The sequence below is a fragment of the Bos grunniens genome, chromosome 3, assembly GCF_055505025.1.
Source record: "Bos grunniens cultivar Pamir isolate PY7600 chromosome 3, Bosgru_T2T1.0, whole genome shotgun sequence".
Lineage (NCBI taxonomy): Eukaryota > Metazoa > Chordata > Mammalia > Artiodactyla > Bovidae > Bos > Bos grunniens.
Window position 1 is genome coordinate 6335083 of NC_141167.1, and position 15510 is coordinate 6350592.

At 55.4% G+C, this 15510-nt stretch overlaps 1 protein-coding gene across 4 annotated transcripts in view; it reads right to left on the bottom strand.

Moving 5' to 3' along the window:
• Positions 1-15006, bottom strand: part of AGAP1 (ArfGAP with GTPase domain, ankyrin repeat and PH domain 1) — a 572168-nt gene extending 557162 nt beyond the window's left edge. For 2 of the 4 annotated variants that reach the window (XM_086376769.1, XM_086376737.1), the window contains exon 1: positions 14214-15006. In XM_086376769.1, the coding sequence (XP_086232895.1) occupies positions 14214-14376 (163 nt within the window). In that variant the 5' untranslated portion in view covers positions 14377-15006. Of the gene's footprint in view, positions 1-13626; positions 13960-14213 lie in introns of those variants that run through there. The other 2 variants (XM_086376748.1, XM_086376786.1) reach the window with 2 other exon arrangements.
• Between the last annotated feature and the right edge of the window lie 504 nt (positions 15007-15510).

Below are 15510 nucleotides of genomic sequence, written 5' to 3' on the forward strand. Positions count from 1 at the left end.
CTCAGGTTCATCCTGCAGTGAGTTCCCCTCCCTAAAAAGCCTGCCTGGACTTTGAAAAGCTGAGGGTGACAAAGTGGATATTAAAAGCCGGGGCTCTGGATGGGTATTTGAGACCCCACAGGCTCAACACATCAAAGTCTGGTTTGGAAGCAAAGACAGGGCGGTGGCCTAAGACGGCCTGAAAGCCCGAGTCAGGGGAGAACAAAGTCTGACCGGCCGGTCCAACCTGGGGGCATCCTGGAGTCAGCCCGCGCTGTGCGGACGGACAGCGGCCGTGGAGAAGACGGTGAAAGGGACTTCCCTGGGAGTCCAGAGGTTAGGACTCCGTGCTCTCACTATCGAGGACCTGAGATCCGTCCCTGGTCAGGGAACTGTGATCCCACCACAAGCCTCACAGCATGTCCCAAAAAGGAAAAAAAAAGAGGTCGGGGAGAGATGCTGAGAGACGATACAGGGACAGAATATGCTGACTCAATTCCTGGAAAGGCCGAGTGGTCACAGGCCAGCTCTGGGCAGGATGTGGAGAGAGCTGCAGGGGGTCAGACAAGGAGGAGGAGGACGAGGCTGGGATGGCTGGCCCTCTGTGAGGTCATTGCTGGCTCAAGGACAGCCCAGAAGACACGCCCCACGTGGGCCCAGTCTGGGAAATGGGAACTCCGGGGCCTAATCAGGTTCTGTAATTAACACTGTAATTAACACTGCTAAGTCAGGAACCACAGGGCCATTCAGCTCCCAGTTGAGCCTGGGACGTGCCCAGAACTCTTGAAGCGGAGAGGTGATGATAGCTGAACTAGACACCCAGCACGCAGGCCATGCACACGTGTGCGCGCGTGTGCAGGCACACACACACGCAGAGGCGCATTACTCACACCTACAGCACTGACCGTGTGCTCACAACGACACCGGTGTGCCGTCTGGATTAGGGACAGCTTCACACCTGCTCTCACTCTCCTGGCCAAGTCGGGGGAACCAGAGAGAGATGTCAGAGGTTATCCTCACAGATGGGGTTCCTCCTACCGCCCCCTGCACACCCCCAGATGTTGTAATGAGGCCTTCAAGGCTGTGACGCTGCACAACGTCATTCTGCCCCAGGAAGTGTTCACAGTGTAACACGATCCAGCAAGAAAATGCCTGTGCTCCACAGCAGCACACGGGCTGCTGCGAAAACCAAGTCCTGGACACAGGGGGACGGCAGGCCATCCCCGCAGCCAAAACCAGCACGGCCCAAAGAGGGGCTGCCCTCCCACACACACACGTGGTCGGACACAGGATTCGAGTCAGAGCTCAATCCGAAGTTTCCCTTTGGGTTCAAGGCTGAACTGTATCAAGATTAACAACAGAGATTGTAGAGATTATGTAGAGATTAACTCTACGTAAAATAGACAACCAACAAGGAACCATTGTATAGCACAGGGAATCACACTCAATATTTTCTAATAATCTATAAGGAAAAATGACATGAAAAAGTATATATACACACATATGTATAAATGAACCACTGTGTTGTATACCTGAAATTAAGACAATACTGTAAATCAACTATACTTCAATAAAACAAAAAATAAAATTAAAAAAGATTAACAACAAAAACCATGCTTTCAAAACACAAGTTAAGCCAACTGCTCTAGCAGAAGATACTTCGTATTTTGTTGCTGTTGTTCAGTCACTCAGTTGTGTCTGATCTTTGCAACAGCTTGGACTGTAGCACATCCGGCTTCCCTGTCCTTCACTACATCCTGGAGCTTACTCAAACTCATGTCCATCGAGTCGGTGATGCCATCCAACCATCTCACCCTCTGTCGTCCCCTTCTCCTCCTGCCCTCAATCTTTCCCAGCATCAGGGTCTTTTCCAATGAGTCAGCTCTTCGAATCAGGTGGCCAAAGTACTGGAACTTCAGCTTCAGCATCAGTCCTTGCAATGAATAGTCAGGGCTGATTTTCTTTAGGATGGACTGGCTGGATCTCCTTGCAGTCCAAGGGACTTCGTATTTGATGCTCAAGTAACAAGCACCTTGTCCCTGCTGGGTCTGCACCGCACCTGGAATCTGACACCACGACATCCAGATGGTACTGCTTCCAGAAATCCTCTGGATTCCAAACCAACATGGAACTAGCCTAGGAAAGCTCTGCGTTCTGTTACAAATGCCAGTTGAATGGTCATGCTCTGGATGGAGAGATATACAACGCAAGCAGAGAAGCAAAGCGATGGGTATGTAAGACTTCACCCTGAACATTCTTTCAACTCTTCCATGTTTGAAATGTTTCAACACAATATGTTGAGCAAAAGAGATCCTCCCGGACTTGTAAACATGACTTTCATCTCTCTTAATAGCAAACGTCTTGTTCACAAAAATCCCAGACCCCAGGCTGTGGGACACAGACACCCAGAGTGGGTGCCCACAGCCCACCCAGTAGGTAAGGGCTCAGCAGACTCAGGTGCGGGGTCTCCCTTCCTGTGCCCTGAGCTACACAAAGCGCCCAGGTGTCTCCAGCAGTGAGTGCAGGATCCCACTGTTCCAGACCACCCAGAGATTCTTTAATCTCCAAGCAAGTGATCTGGAAACCAAAAATCGTTGAGTGCGCCCCCTCAACATGCATACCCCATCAGAAGCATAAGTTTGAACTCTAGGAAAAAAAAAAAACAACACAGGGTCTGAAGTCGAAGTCTAGAACTCTGAGCCATTCTCAGAAAAGCAGCACTCCCACAGGTCCAGACAGGGACCTCACCGGCCAGGCAGGGTCACCACGACTCTTAGAAGCACATGACCCAACTGCCCCCCACTGCAAGATTCTCCTGCCAAGCCAGCTGAGTGAAAGCACTGGGGGCTTGGGATGTTTGAGGGGGTAACTCTAGATTTAGGCAGTAGGCAGAAAGAGATATATAATTTTCTTATGCCCCAATATAAGATGATCAGAAAAGCAAGTCCAAATTGAGAAACCTGGGTAAAACTGAAATTTTTTTAAGTGGGGGGTAAAAAAAAAATATTTTTGTGTGAAGACAGGGAGATTTCTTTGGGCAGAGATGAGTTTTCCAAGGCCTCCTTGGGAGGTGAGAGGCCAAGGTGTCAGGTTAATGACCACCCCCCACCCCACCCAGCCCCAGTGGCATGAGCTTCCCATCTTCTGGGGCTCAAATGGGGCTTCATCCAGGAGCTCCTGGCTTCCCTTGTGGCTCAGACGGTAAAGAGTCTGGCTGCAGTGCAGGAGACCTGTGTTCAATCCCTGGGTCAGGAAGATCCCCTGGAGAAGGAAATGGCAACCCACTACAGTACTCTTGCCTGGAGAATCCCATAGACAGAGGAGCCTGGTGGGCTACAGTCCAGGTGGTTGCAAAGAGTCGGACACGACTAAGCGACTTCACTTCACCAGGAGCCCCGTCCAGCCTTCCCAGCCCAGTGCACACCCGGCCTGACGCCCGTGCCCGCCCTGACTCACACAGCAAGCGGCCTGCTCACCTCTGCACTGCCAGCATGTGGCCTCTGCCCATCTATGGACTCGAGCCACCAAGTGAAAAGATAAACACCTAACAGGCCGAGTCAGGGGTGGAGACAGGCACCAGCGGAATGCCACGGGACCTGCACTCTGGGCCGGGGACACCCGTCCAGGACACTAACCGGCGGGGTGAACAGGACCTGAGGGGCCACCGCGGCCCAGGCTCAATCGCACAGGTCCCCTTCCCCGCAGGGAAACAATTCAGTCCCTGGCGAGAGACACTCCCCACGGGCTGTCGTGCCCCTGACACCCACCGAAGAATCTGCAGAGGGGGAACTGGCGGCCCATGAGGTCCAGATGCCGGCCTCCCAGCCCGAGTGACAGGCAGGGTGACTCCCGAAACCATCTATCAGAGCCCCCTGTGCAGGGGCTGCATGCTTCCTCTCCAAATCCCGGTGCCTGGGGAACCGCCCCTGGTAGCTGAGCACCCCTCCCGCCTAAACCTCGGGCCCTTCAGGGCATCTGGAGGTGGAACCCTCCTGCCCCAACACGGTCCCACTCCTGCGACCCCAGGGTCAGACCTCACTCCCTCCACCTGGCGAGTCACAGGCCCCTTCGCGCCTGCACCTGCCTCTTCGGGGGGCGCACCTCTGTTTCCCTCCCTGCCCCCCTGCCCTGGCCCCAACTTCCCTCACAGCAGCCCAGTTCTAAACCTGCTGGCCACTCCGCCCCCCACCACCGAAGCCACTGCAAAGTTTCTGTTCTGCCCAGCAAGCCCCGAGCATCACGGCCCCCCGCCCTGTCCAGACGGAAATCCATAATCAGTAGTTTCCCATGGCCCAATACATAAAAGCGCTCACAGCCTGCTCTCTGGGGCTCTTGAGGCTCTTCTCCATCAGCCTGCCCTCCCCAGGTCCCCGCCAGCTGCGGAGATGGGGTTCTGGGTGGTCCATTCCTACGACCCACCCTCCCAGAGAGCCTCAGCGCTCTGCCTGTGTCCCACAGCCTCCCTGTCTGGTAACCCCTCTGCCCCCATCTGTCTAGCCCACTCTGGACCAGTGCGGCCTCCTGGGCTAGTTCCCACTGCCCTGGGAGAGGCACTCTGGGGGCACCCGTCTGCCTGCACCCCAGAAGCAAAAGACAGCGCCCGCCCAGTCCGCACGCGATAGCATCTCACCTCCCAGGCTCCTCACAGGGGCTGCTTCCCACGCTTGCTGAACAAAGTGAGGGGAAGCCCAGCCCTCCCAGCCCCCATCCCTCAAAATAAATATTTGCCTTGGTACCGCCACTGGAGACTTCACAGGGCACACGCCCCTCTCTCTCCAGCCCCCGGGTCCTTACACACTTCCTGGGTTGAGTGTGGCCTTTTTTTGGGGGGGCGGGGGTGCAGGGCAGCTCCCAGGACAAAGTAAGAGGAACAAAGAAAACAACCCCTTGAGAATAACAGAGAGCTGGCAACACTTAGCTTTCTTTTCCTTTTGTGTCTCCACATAATTGCCACAAACAGCAGAGACTGAAGAGGGCTAATATGTAACCACTCAGACCGTACATCAGTTTGAACCCACAGTCGCAGAAGGCGTTTCCCTTCAGATAGCAACATGGACAGGAGGGCACCCGGGTGTGAGATGGACTCTAGGGGCAGGAGGGGCGGTCTGGACTCAGCCAAGAGAGCCCCCACTGACCACTGAGGTCAAGCAAGAACCAGGGAGAGCCGCGGGGACCCTGGGGGTTGCTCCGCATTTTCAAGGAAACCATTTCCTGCTGAAGGGTTGCACCCTCACTGCTCCATGTATAAAGCTGCAACTATTCCACTAACCAGGAATGAAGAGCCCATAGACAACACTAAGTCTAAAATCTAACGTCTGAGACAGTGCCGGAAACGTATCAGGCACTTGACTGTTTCTGGCAAACAGCTGGAAAGAAGGCGAGGGAGGGAGGCAGGCAGGAGGCAGCCTCCATCCTAAGGGTCTTCGGTGTAAACCCTGAACAGCAAGGAAAGGTCCCTCCAGACAGGGCCGCCGACAGAGTGGGTTTGGGAGCAGCTTCGCTGACCTGGGGGAAGGGCGAACAGGACACTAACCACCGCCTCACCAACAGAACAGGGACACCAGAGGAGTCCTCTATTAGGTGTCCTAATAGGCAGGCCTATTCCCACGGCCCCGAACAGGAAACCACCCAAATGCCCATCGCTGGGACAGCAGGTGACCAGGCAGAAGCAGCCACCTCCAGCCACACACAACACAGAGGAGTCTTGCCCTGTGCTGGCCAACTTCGCTGTTCTGATCTGGATGTGGGATGTACCCACGTGGTCAGTTTGTGAGAACACCCTCCCTTAGGACCTGGGCATCCTTCTAGATCTACGTTCTATGCTCCCCCCCCCAAAAAAAAGAGTCCCAAAAAGCTACCGCGTCTAAAGTGGTCTCAATACCTCCAACCCCCAAACTCCTAACGGTACAATAATATACAGAAAATTGGAGATCCAGGCTTGACGGTCCAAAGTAAAACTGAAACAACTGTCTGTCTGTCTGAGACCAGGTTCACCAGCCTGAACTAACAGGAGCGGTGTCGGGACAGGAGACAGGAGACCGAGACACTGCTCACGGCAGCACCTGGATCCACAGAAACCGCAGCGAAGGGCGGGGCAGGCAGGCGGGCTGGCCCACGGAAGTGCCCTCCCTGGAAAATGGGCCAATCCTCCCCTCCAGACAAGGATCCCTGGAAACACAAACAGCAGAATGTCAGCCCACTCCACTCTCTCCAGACCCACTTCCTTTTATCTCATTACAAAAGCGTGCCCGTAGTCACCACATCTATAACATCAACTCTTGCTGCGGCAGCAGTCACGTGGAGAAGGTGAAGGAATAAACTCAGGAAGTGAAGGGGTGCCTTGCTTTGCTGCAGGCACTCATGCAAAAAATTTTTTCTAACTCCTTCAAGTATCCTCAGTAGACCTGGTATAGCATGTCCATATTAACTAAAAACGTATTGAATTAAGGCTAAACCCACTTCCTAAAAGATCCTGTTACCCTCTTTAAGACTATTATCTGAGAATCTGTTAACAGGAGCTTTGTGTGCTAAGCTGGAAAGCAACATGGTTCTATTTGCAAGAGCCTGCTGGATGTTGACATTTCTAAGACCAAACATAAATCGTTTGTGAACATGGCCGGTAATTATTTGGAATTCTTCTCCCAGAACCATGAAAAGTGTTTCCCACCCTTTCAAAAAATAAAATAAAATAAAAGGCAGCTTCGAAGCATGATGCTAATGACAAGCAGAGTGAGCAGTTTTTAAGATCACACAGTTGCTTGTGTAGAAACACTGCACAAATACTCCAACACTGCAGCCCAAAAAAAGACAATCCGAATCAAACAGCGAGAAAAGTGTGAAAATTGCAAATGAGCCCCTGGTTAAACAAACACACCAATCTGTTCCCAGAGAGCTCAGGGTGGCCACCTGTTCCGGCTGGTGGTAAGTTCTGATTACCAGTGGGAGAGACAAAATGGGAGTGATGACAGCCACCCCACCCCAGCCCCAGCTCGGGTCCTGGGCCCCACCCTCCAGCCTATATTTAGTCTGCTCTTTATGGAAAATGTCCCAACCTCGCACACAGACAGCTATTTGGCTGGTTACTAAAAGGGTCCATTAACAGACCTCTTCTGCTGGCACTGGTATCTTCTCTCCTTCCCTCCTTAGCTCCCAGGTGCAAGTAAGCCCTTCCTGGCCTGGGTGAGTCATGGGCACAGGCACAGGGCAGGGACGGGACCCACCACAATGCCAGCCCTGCCCCTGGACAGGTCATCCCTGCAGCCCCGTGTGCAGGCTTCCCACACCACAAAACAGGAGAGGGAAAGTGCCCCCTTGGCCCTCCTGGAAGGACGTGGCATGGAGGAGGCCTGGTGCTCAGACCCCCAGGACAATCACAGATGCTGCAGAGATTAGAGACAAACATCTGCAGGATTCGTGTTCCTTCTCAGAGCAAGGTACTTAACAGAGCGGAGGAATTACGTGGCTAAGCACCCGATCAGAGCCCCGAACTCTGGATTTTAAAAATAACTAAGCCTGATCGGCTTTGCCAAACTCAATCACTTAGGCCTCAAAGAATCCAGAGTGTTGGGCCGGGGGTGGGGGGCAGGGGCTCAGGGGTTTGCTTGAACGCTGAGAAACAAGAGATGGGACTAAATCAGTAGTTAAAACCAGCCCTAGTGAGACTCACCAACGATAAACACCTGCAGGGCACACAGGGAAAAAAAGGATGCAGAATAAGGGATTTCAGTCTTAACAAAATAAAAAGCCAGCTTTGGACAAAAAAGACAGGTGGCAGTAAACAGGGCTCCAGGCTCTGCCATGGAGGCTGCAGCTCCCTCCTGAGTCACTTCCTCCAGGGCCCCCAACAGCCCTCTTAAGCTGCTAATAACAGATCGCTCTCCTTCTTAGGGAAACGCCCTTTTAGCAGCAGCAGAACAAACACAAGGATGTTTCACCTGCCAAATTATCCTAACAAGTGAATACGGAAGAACCTCACTGAAACATATAGGAGATTTCCCTAAAAATCCACCATCGCAAGACAGGAAGGGGAAGTCCAGGGAACCCCAGACGGGACTTCTGGAATACCATCCCTGAGGGACTGAGGAGTGTGTGGTTTAGTCGCCAAGTCGTTTCCAACTTCTTGGAACCCACCAGGCTCCTCTGTCCATGGAATTCTCCAGGCAAGAATACTGGAGTGGGTTGCCATGCCCTCCTCCAGGGGATCTTCCAGGAATCGGACCCAAGTCGCTTCTGTCCCCTGCACTGCAGGTGGGTTCTTTACCATAAGCCAAAGGGGAAGGCCCGCCCTTGGCAATGCCCATCCTCCACCCACCACGTTCCTTGCGGGGCACTTATGATCAGCATCATCATGGAGGTGAAGTGAACATGGACTTGAACCCATTCAAACCTGGGCTTCAATCCCTCCTCCACTGTGTTTAAGCTGAGTCACCAGAAGTAATGGCCAGGGCTGCTGGCCCCCACTGGTCCCCCACAGGGGAGGATGAGAGGACACCCCCTCCACTGATTGACAGCAACACCCAGAGAAGGTGCCCAGTCCACCCCTGGACTGCCCTCCCCTCCTTGACCATGCTTCTCAAAGTGCGGTCCCGGGACCAGCAAGCCAGCATCCTCTGGAAACTTGTCAACAGCACGCTCTCTGGCCTGACCCAAACCTACAGAAGTAGCAACTCTGCTTTCCCAAGCCCTCCATGTGATCTGACTGCACACTGAACTTCAAGAATCAAGACTCTCAACGTTCCATTGAAGATACCACACTGTCAGCCACCCAGACCTGCCACTCATTCGTCCCTATCAATGACACAGACTCTGCACCTGAAATTCACTTACACCGGCAGAAAAAGCACCACCCTTCTGCAGACAGCTGGGCTGAAAAAGTTGTCAGGCTTCAGCAAGCAAATCTTTCTCTTCCCCTACATGCACTAGAAAAAAAACTCATTGCTACCCAAACAGCACACCCAGGTTAACCACCACTGCCTGACCCCAAAGCACCCCAGTCCAAGCATCTATGCTCTCGTGACAAGTTTCAGAACACCCTCTCTGCAAGATCAACACTAGTCAGATCACCAGTGAGGAGCAAGAGGACCCAAAAGCCAGAAAAAACGTGAGTCCCTCCAGCAAGTCACACCCTCGACAATTCCTGGGCATCCTCCAAGGGCCAGACACGACACACAGCATCGCTGAGGAGATAAAAACGTGCATGACTTGATTTCCTCAAAGAGCCCCCGGTCCTCAGGCTGGACTGGAGTAAGGAGATGAGCTTTGTGCAGGGAGCTGGGACAGAGAGCCTGGGAGAGGCCGGGAACACGCTGACCCCAGCCAGGTGGAAAGGACGCCTGGATTCTGGAAGGGTCAGAAGCCATTAAGGTATGAAATTTAACTTGGAAGGGACAAACAGCCACCTGAGAATTAATTTTAAGGAGGAGACTGTGATACTCATATCAATAACTAGAAGTCCCCATGGTTACAACTTTGATGAAGCCTGAAATATTATGAATACAGTCGATAGTGTTGAAGAAGAATTATGCTCACCTAACGGCAGGGAGAAGGTATTTGTTCCCTAATCCTGCAACAACCAGATTAAATAAATTTCCATAGGAAAACAGGCTCTTACAACAGTTTTGCTAAGGTAAGCAACTCCACAGAGAACATAAGACCTGCAGCCACTGGCAGCATCCGCAAACCCTTCTTCTCTTGGATAAGGTGGGGAGGAGAGGGGCACAGGCTCGAATGGTTTGTACATTCGACTTGTAGGAACTGTGAGTAATCAGGAGTCCCATTACTCACTCAGAAAGGGCTGGAGAGTCAGCCCTGAGGATGACCAGCCCTGCTCATCTCTTTCGAGCCAGTTTCCTATCCTTTCTGGCTCAAAGTAGAGTGAAAGTCGCTCAGTCATGTCCAACTCTTTGCAACCCCATGGATTGCAAAGTATACAGTATACAAAGTATACAAAGTATACAGTCCGTGGAATTCTCCAGGCCAGAATACTGGAGTGGGTAGCCTTTCCCTTCTCCAGGGGGATCTTCTCAACCCAGGGATCAAACCCAGGTCTCCCATATTGCAGGCGGATTCTTTACCAACTGAGCTATGAGGGAAGCTCTCTGGGCCTCAAAGGAGGCATCAATGTCACAGGATCATCACAAGATGGATGGAGATACGCAGGTCAAGCACTTAGCTCTCTGCTGTACACGATGCTCAACGGAGCGGCTGCACCACGGGAGGAAGGGGGGCCCCTGTCCCATCTTCCCAGGTCCCCCACATGCCGGAGCTCCGCCCTTGAATGCCCCCCGTGAGTGCCCTGACCCGGCATGCCAGGCACTGTTCTCCTTTTGAACGCCGGGACTTCTCCAAACCCTCAGAGGAAGCCACACAAACCACCAACGGGGCCAGCAGGGCACTCAGTTCCCCCTGAGCTGCTGCCTGGTGGGCGTGGAGACACGAGACCAGTTAGGGGCTCAGCCCCGGCTGAATACGCTGGCTGGGTTGTCATCCGCATCACTGTTCTGCTGCTGGCAAGCTGAATTACAACGTGCAATTGCTAATAGAGGCTTTACCCATGCAAGAAGAGCAAGCTTTTTTATCTAACAAGAAAGGCAGCTGATGCGTTTACCTCAACCCCATCAACTCCAGATGGGCTTTTTAAAGAAGAACCAGAGTGGGGACCCTAGGCAGGATGCTCACCCTGGAGACAGCTGGTCCCGGCTCGCTTCCAGGCATGGAGAACACCTGCGGTGCCAGCCACACCTCTGGGGGACACCCCAGAAAACTGATGGGGTAAATCTGAAAACAATGGGCAATGCCTCCTTAAGATTCCAGATACCGGAGGGGAAAAAATAGACCTCTGTCTCAAGCAAATATTTGAAAAAACACTTTCTTTCTTCTTTTTTGGCATACCGGAGGGGAAAAAATAGACCTCTGTCTCAAGCAAATATTTGAAAAAACACTTTCTTTCTTCTTTTTTGGCAAGTAAATGGCAACTCACTCCAGTATTTCTGCATAGAGAATCCCAGGGACAGAGGAGCCTGGTGAGCTGTCATCTATGGGGTCGTACAGAGTCATACACGACTGAAGTGACTTAGCAGCAGCAATGTTTCAAAACAAGACTAAGCATTAAATCACACTTCCGTGCCTTCAAACAGGGTCACAGACCCGACTCAGGGTTGGGATTCTTGGCAAGCCCTTTCAACAAAAATATATACAATTTGGTCCATCATTAAGAGATTTTCCAATCCAGACTCTCTGGGAATCACTTTGAAAACAAGCACGAGCAGAAACTTCCTTCCCTTCAATGAGCCCGCTCCTCTCTTCCACAGCAAAAATGCTTCAAGATGCCAGAAAACAGGAAAAGTTTCTGTAAATTATGACACAGTCAAATGCTGGAATGTTACGCCAAGGTGAAAAACCGTTATCCTCAAAATTTTTCATAACATGGAGAAGCGCTCACATTGCGCCAACAAGCAGCTCTGTAAGTCTGACTCCAATTCTGTGCGTATACACACAGAGACAGAAAATAAAGCCTGGCTGGATATCCTCTAAAATGCAGACAATCTTCCCTGTTCGTTGGGAGAAGCGATTCTTAAAACAATTGACTATGACGCGCACAGACTTTAAAATTCCTAGGAGGTGTACATTTTGCCACGGTACCGCCCTCACCTGGCAGGTTCACAGGCAGGGGCAGATATGTGTGTGCTCCTCAGGGCTACTGGGATGCTCCGGAGCGCAAGCTCGGTTATGGCATGGAGCTGTGACAAACGCGTCTACAGTTTGCGTACCCCAGGGCCATGCTCCCCCATCTGGGGTGAGGGAAGAACCCAATAACCCATGCCCTACTCAACTGCACCAAACTGCTTCTGCGTACTTCTCCCATCACAGGAAAAATGTCGTCCTGCCACAATTGAGCAATCTTCTCGGCTTCCAAAATATCAAGGGCACAGATATAAATCACAACTGCATCTTAAAGCTGGCACAGAGTGGGGGAACAGTCCATTATAACAACGAATTTCATTAGGAGGAGCAGCAGAAGGTAGCTGGGGAGTGGGGGAAGCCTGCACACCTGGGTTCCAAGGATCCTTTGGTTCAGACTCACCTCTGACCTCAGTCGAATGTTCAGGAGGTCATTAACCTTCCCTGAAGCGCCATCCTCTAGAAAATGAATCTGGCCCACATTCTCCCCCAAGGTCGGGACCGCCACACAACGAGCTTATGAATATAAGAGCATTCTTGCTAAAGTTCTTCTATACAAATGAAAGGTGCAATCATTGTTAATAACGCAAAGAAGGGACGCATATCTGAATGATTCTTAGAGCCTCGTTAAATAAACCACAGCCCTGACACAACACAGACATTCCTATTTTTTTTTTTAACAGAAAAAATAATAGCCTTGTCAAAGTCCCAAGCAGGATTCATCACTGATTCTGAGTTTCATCAACAAACGACAAGGCTTCCGGCCAAGAAGGAGCCTAAAAATCTCAGCGTGTACAGGCAGACAGACACTGAGCTACCAGAAACCATCATTAAGGAACCACACAGGTTTTGGTTTTTGTTTTTTCCAAAAATGAAGAATGAAACCACATCCTCTTGCTAGAAAGTCAAACTGCTGCGTGGGGAGCGCCTGAGACCCCAGAGCTGGACTTCAAGAAGGACACTCCGATGAGGTCTTTGCACGGACACTAGGCGCTCTCGGTCAGATGCATCCAAAGCTCAGCGCCAGCTTTCTAAGAGTTTCATCAGACTCCCGTGGATGCTGCCAGGAGAGAGAGAGGAGCAGGGGCCTTGCACGTGAGTGTCCACCACGCCGGAGCCCAGACCCTGGAGGCATGTTCCTGCCAGCTCACCCAGCATCAGCGGCCCTGCGCCGGACCCCCATGCCTCCCACAAGTCCTGCCAGAGGCACACAGGAGCCTCTGCCTCTCGAGGAATCTGGAAGCATCTTAAATGGCCAGCAGGGCGGCAGGTGCTCTGACAGCCAGGCCTGCAGAAAGCTGGAGCACCATCCAGATCCTTCCCGGAATTAGCAAGTCCCCTATGGAGACAGGACGCCAATCGGGCAGCCGAGCTGGGACGAGGTTCAAGTCTGTGGGGCTGCCAGATGCCAAGGGCATCAACACCACCTTCTCCATCTAACCGGCCAGGCGTCAAGCCCAGACACTCTGGGGTGAGCCATGCAGGCTGCACAGCACCCAGGCAAAGTTCCCCCCGCCCCGAGGCCAATGCCCCCTGCTTACAGATGGACCAGAGCTGGGCGATGCCTAAGCCGGGCTTCGGACACACTCCTGGCCAGGTCTCAGAACATCCTCAGTATTCCCCAACAGCGGCCAGAGGGACTCTTGCTTGGGACAATTTTATATTACGGACAACTCACCCTTCAGACCTTTTACCATCACTGGCCAACAGCAAGGATAGGGGGAAGCAAGGGGATAAGCTGGAAGCTCAGTAGCAGAGAAATAAGAACCACGAGGATCCAGAGAAAACACTGGCCCCAGAGAGGCTCCGCGGCACCTCTCCCGAGGACCTCTGCCTCACCCGGCTTGCAGGAAGGGTGGGTGGCATCCCAGTGCCAGGGGTGTGAAAGTGACCCCCCCCCCCTCCCCAGGGAGCGTTCTTCTGATCTGATGCAGGATGTCGGTAGAAAACACTGTAGAGGAAACCAACCTCTGCGCAGGAGCAGGTGGGTCGGACCTGCGGTGCTGTCCGTACCCGGGGCTGGTTCTCCGCTGGGGCTAAGTTCCGTTGCCTCCACTGTGCCCCCGAAATGGGCAAACACACCAAAGGGGTTTGCCCTACCCTGCGGAGGAGACCCGCCAGCCAGAGCCTCGCCCCCAGCAGCAGCACTTCTCCAAAGACCTCTTCAAGTCCAGCAAGAGACGCTCGGCCCCGGCCCAGTAACCTGTCACACGGTCCGGGGGCGCCAACCGCTCAGGCCGCTCCGGGGGCTTATGGCTGGGCCGGTTCACTCGTGTGGCCCAGGACGCGGCCGCAGAGAGTCACTTTCTCAGCGGAGACTCTACAGCCCATTAGCACATTATCGCCGGCGATCCATCTCTGGCCGCGAGCTCGCCGGCCCTCTTGGCCTCCCCCTCCGCTCTCGCCCGGCCTTGCCGGGTGAGAAGCACCGCAGTGCCCACTCGGCGGGGCAGCCGCGTGCCATGGCCCGGCGCGTGTGTACACACGCACGCACACACACGCTCGCGCGCGCGCGCGCCCGCCCTCCAGAAGCCCCGCGGCGGCCCGGCCCTCACCTTCGATGGCGATGACGTGCTCCCGGATTTGGTTCTGCAGCACCGGCTCCTCCACGCGCTCCAGCAGCTCGTAGATGGAGTAGATGTTGGGGTGGACCGACTCGAAGCGCTGGATCTCGGCCCGGATGGCAGCCGAGTTGGCCAGCTGCTGCTGGTAGTTCATGGTGCAGGCGCCGCGCCCGGAGCCGCGCGCCCCCCGCCGCCGCCGCCGCCCCGCGCCCCGGGGCCCGCGGGCCGCCGAGCCCCGGGCGCCGCAGCCCCCGGGGAGCCGGGCCCGCCGGGCGGCGGGCGGAGGAGGCGCGAGAAGAAAGGAGCGGGCGGAGCAGGCGCGGGGCCGGCCCGCCGACTCAGTTCATGGCCGGGACGCGCGCCCGGCGGGCGGGCGAGCGAGCGGGCCCCGGCGCCCCAGGTCAGCGGGCCCCCATGGAGCGCGCCGCGGCGGGCGCGGCCGGCCCCCGGAGGACGCTCGATCGGGCGCCTTCCTGTGCCGCAGTAGCCTTCCACCCCTAGGCGCTGCCCCGCCGAGCAGCCATTAAAGCCCAGGCGGCCGCCGCGCTCCGAGCGCCGGGGCCGAGGGCCGGCCCGGGGGCAGTGGCCGCTCCGCTCGGGGCGCCCCGGCCGCGGCGTAAGTCCGCGCTCTGCGTCCTGCGCCGCCCGGCGCGCCGGGGCCGCCCGCGCCGAGCCTGCCGTGCGCCGCCAGCCGAGCCGGGACCGAGCCGCAGGCGCCGTGCAAGCCGCGGAGCCAGCTCCGAGCGCCGCCCGCCGCCTGCCCGGCCAGCCCCCTCCCTGGCACGCAGGGCTCCGGCCCACGTCGGCCCCGCCCCCGCCCGCGCCCGCGCCCCGCCCGCCCGCGCGCCCGCCGCCCGCCGCCGCTGCGTCCTCCGCGGCGCTTCCCAGCGCGCCGGATCCCGGGGAATTGCGCCAGGCCCCGCCCCGCGCCTGCCTCTGGGCTTCCTGGGACTTGTAGTCTGCGCTGCGTCGGGGCCCCGCCGGGACGGCGGGGAGGGGGCGCGCAAGACGCCCCCGGGCCGACGCGCGGCCGGGGCCCGGGGCGAGGGGCGGGGCTCTCTGACTCGCGGACCCGCGCGCGGCCCCGGCTCCCGCCCCGGGTCCCGGCGCTGCCCGGCGCGCGTCCCGGCGCCTCTGCACCCGGGAGGCGGTGCGCGAACCCTCCCGCGTTTTTGTTTGTCTCTAACTGCCTGGCTGGAGGAGCCTCTGCAGCTCGCCGTGGCCCCCGACCGCGCTTTGTTACCTCGCCTCCCCCCACCTCCATTTTTAAACTTTCTGTCTCCTTTTG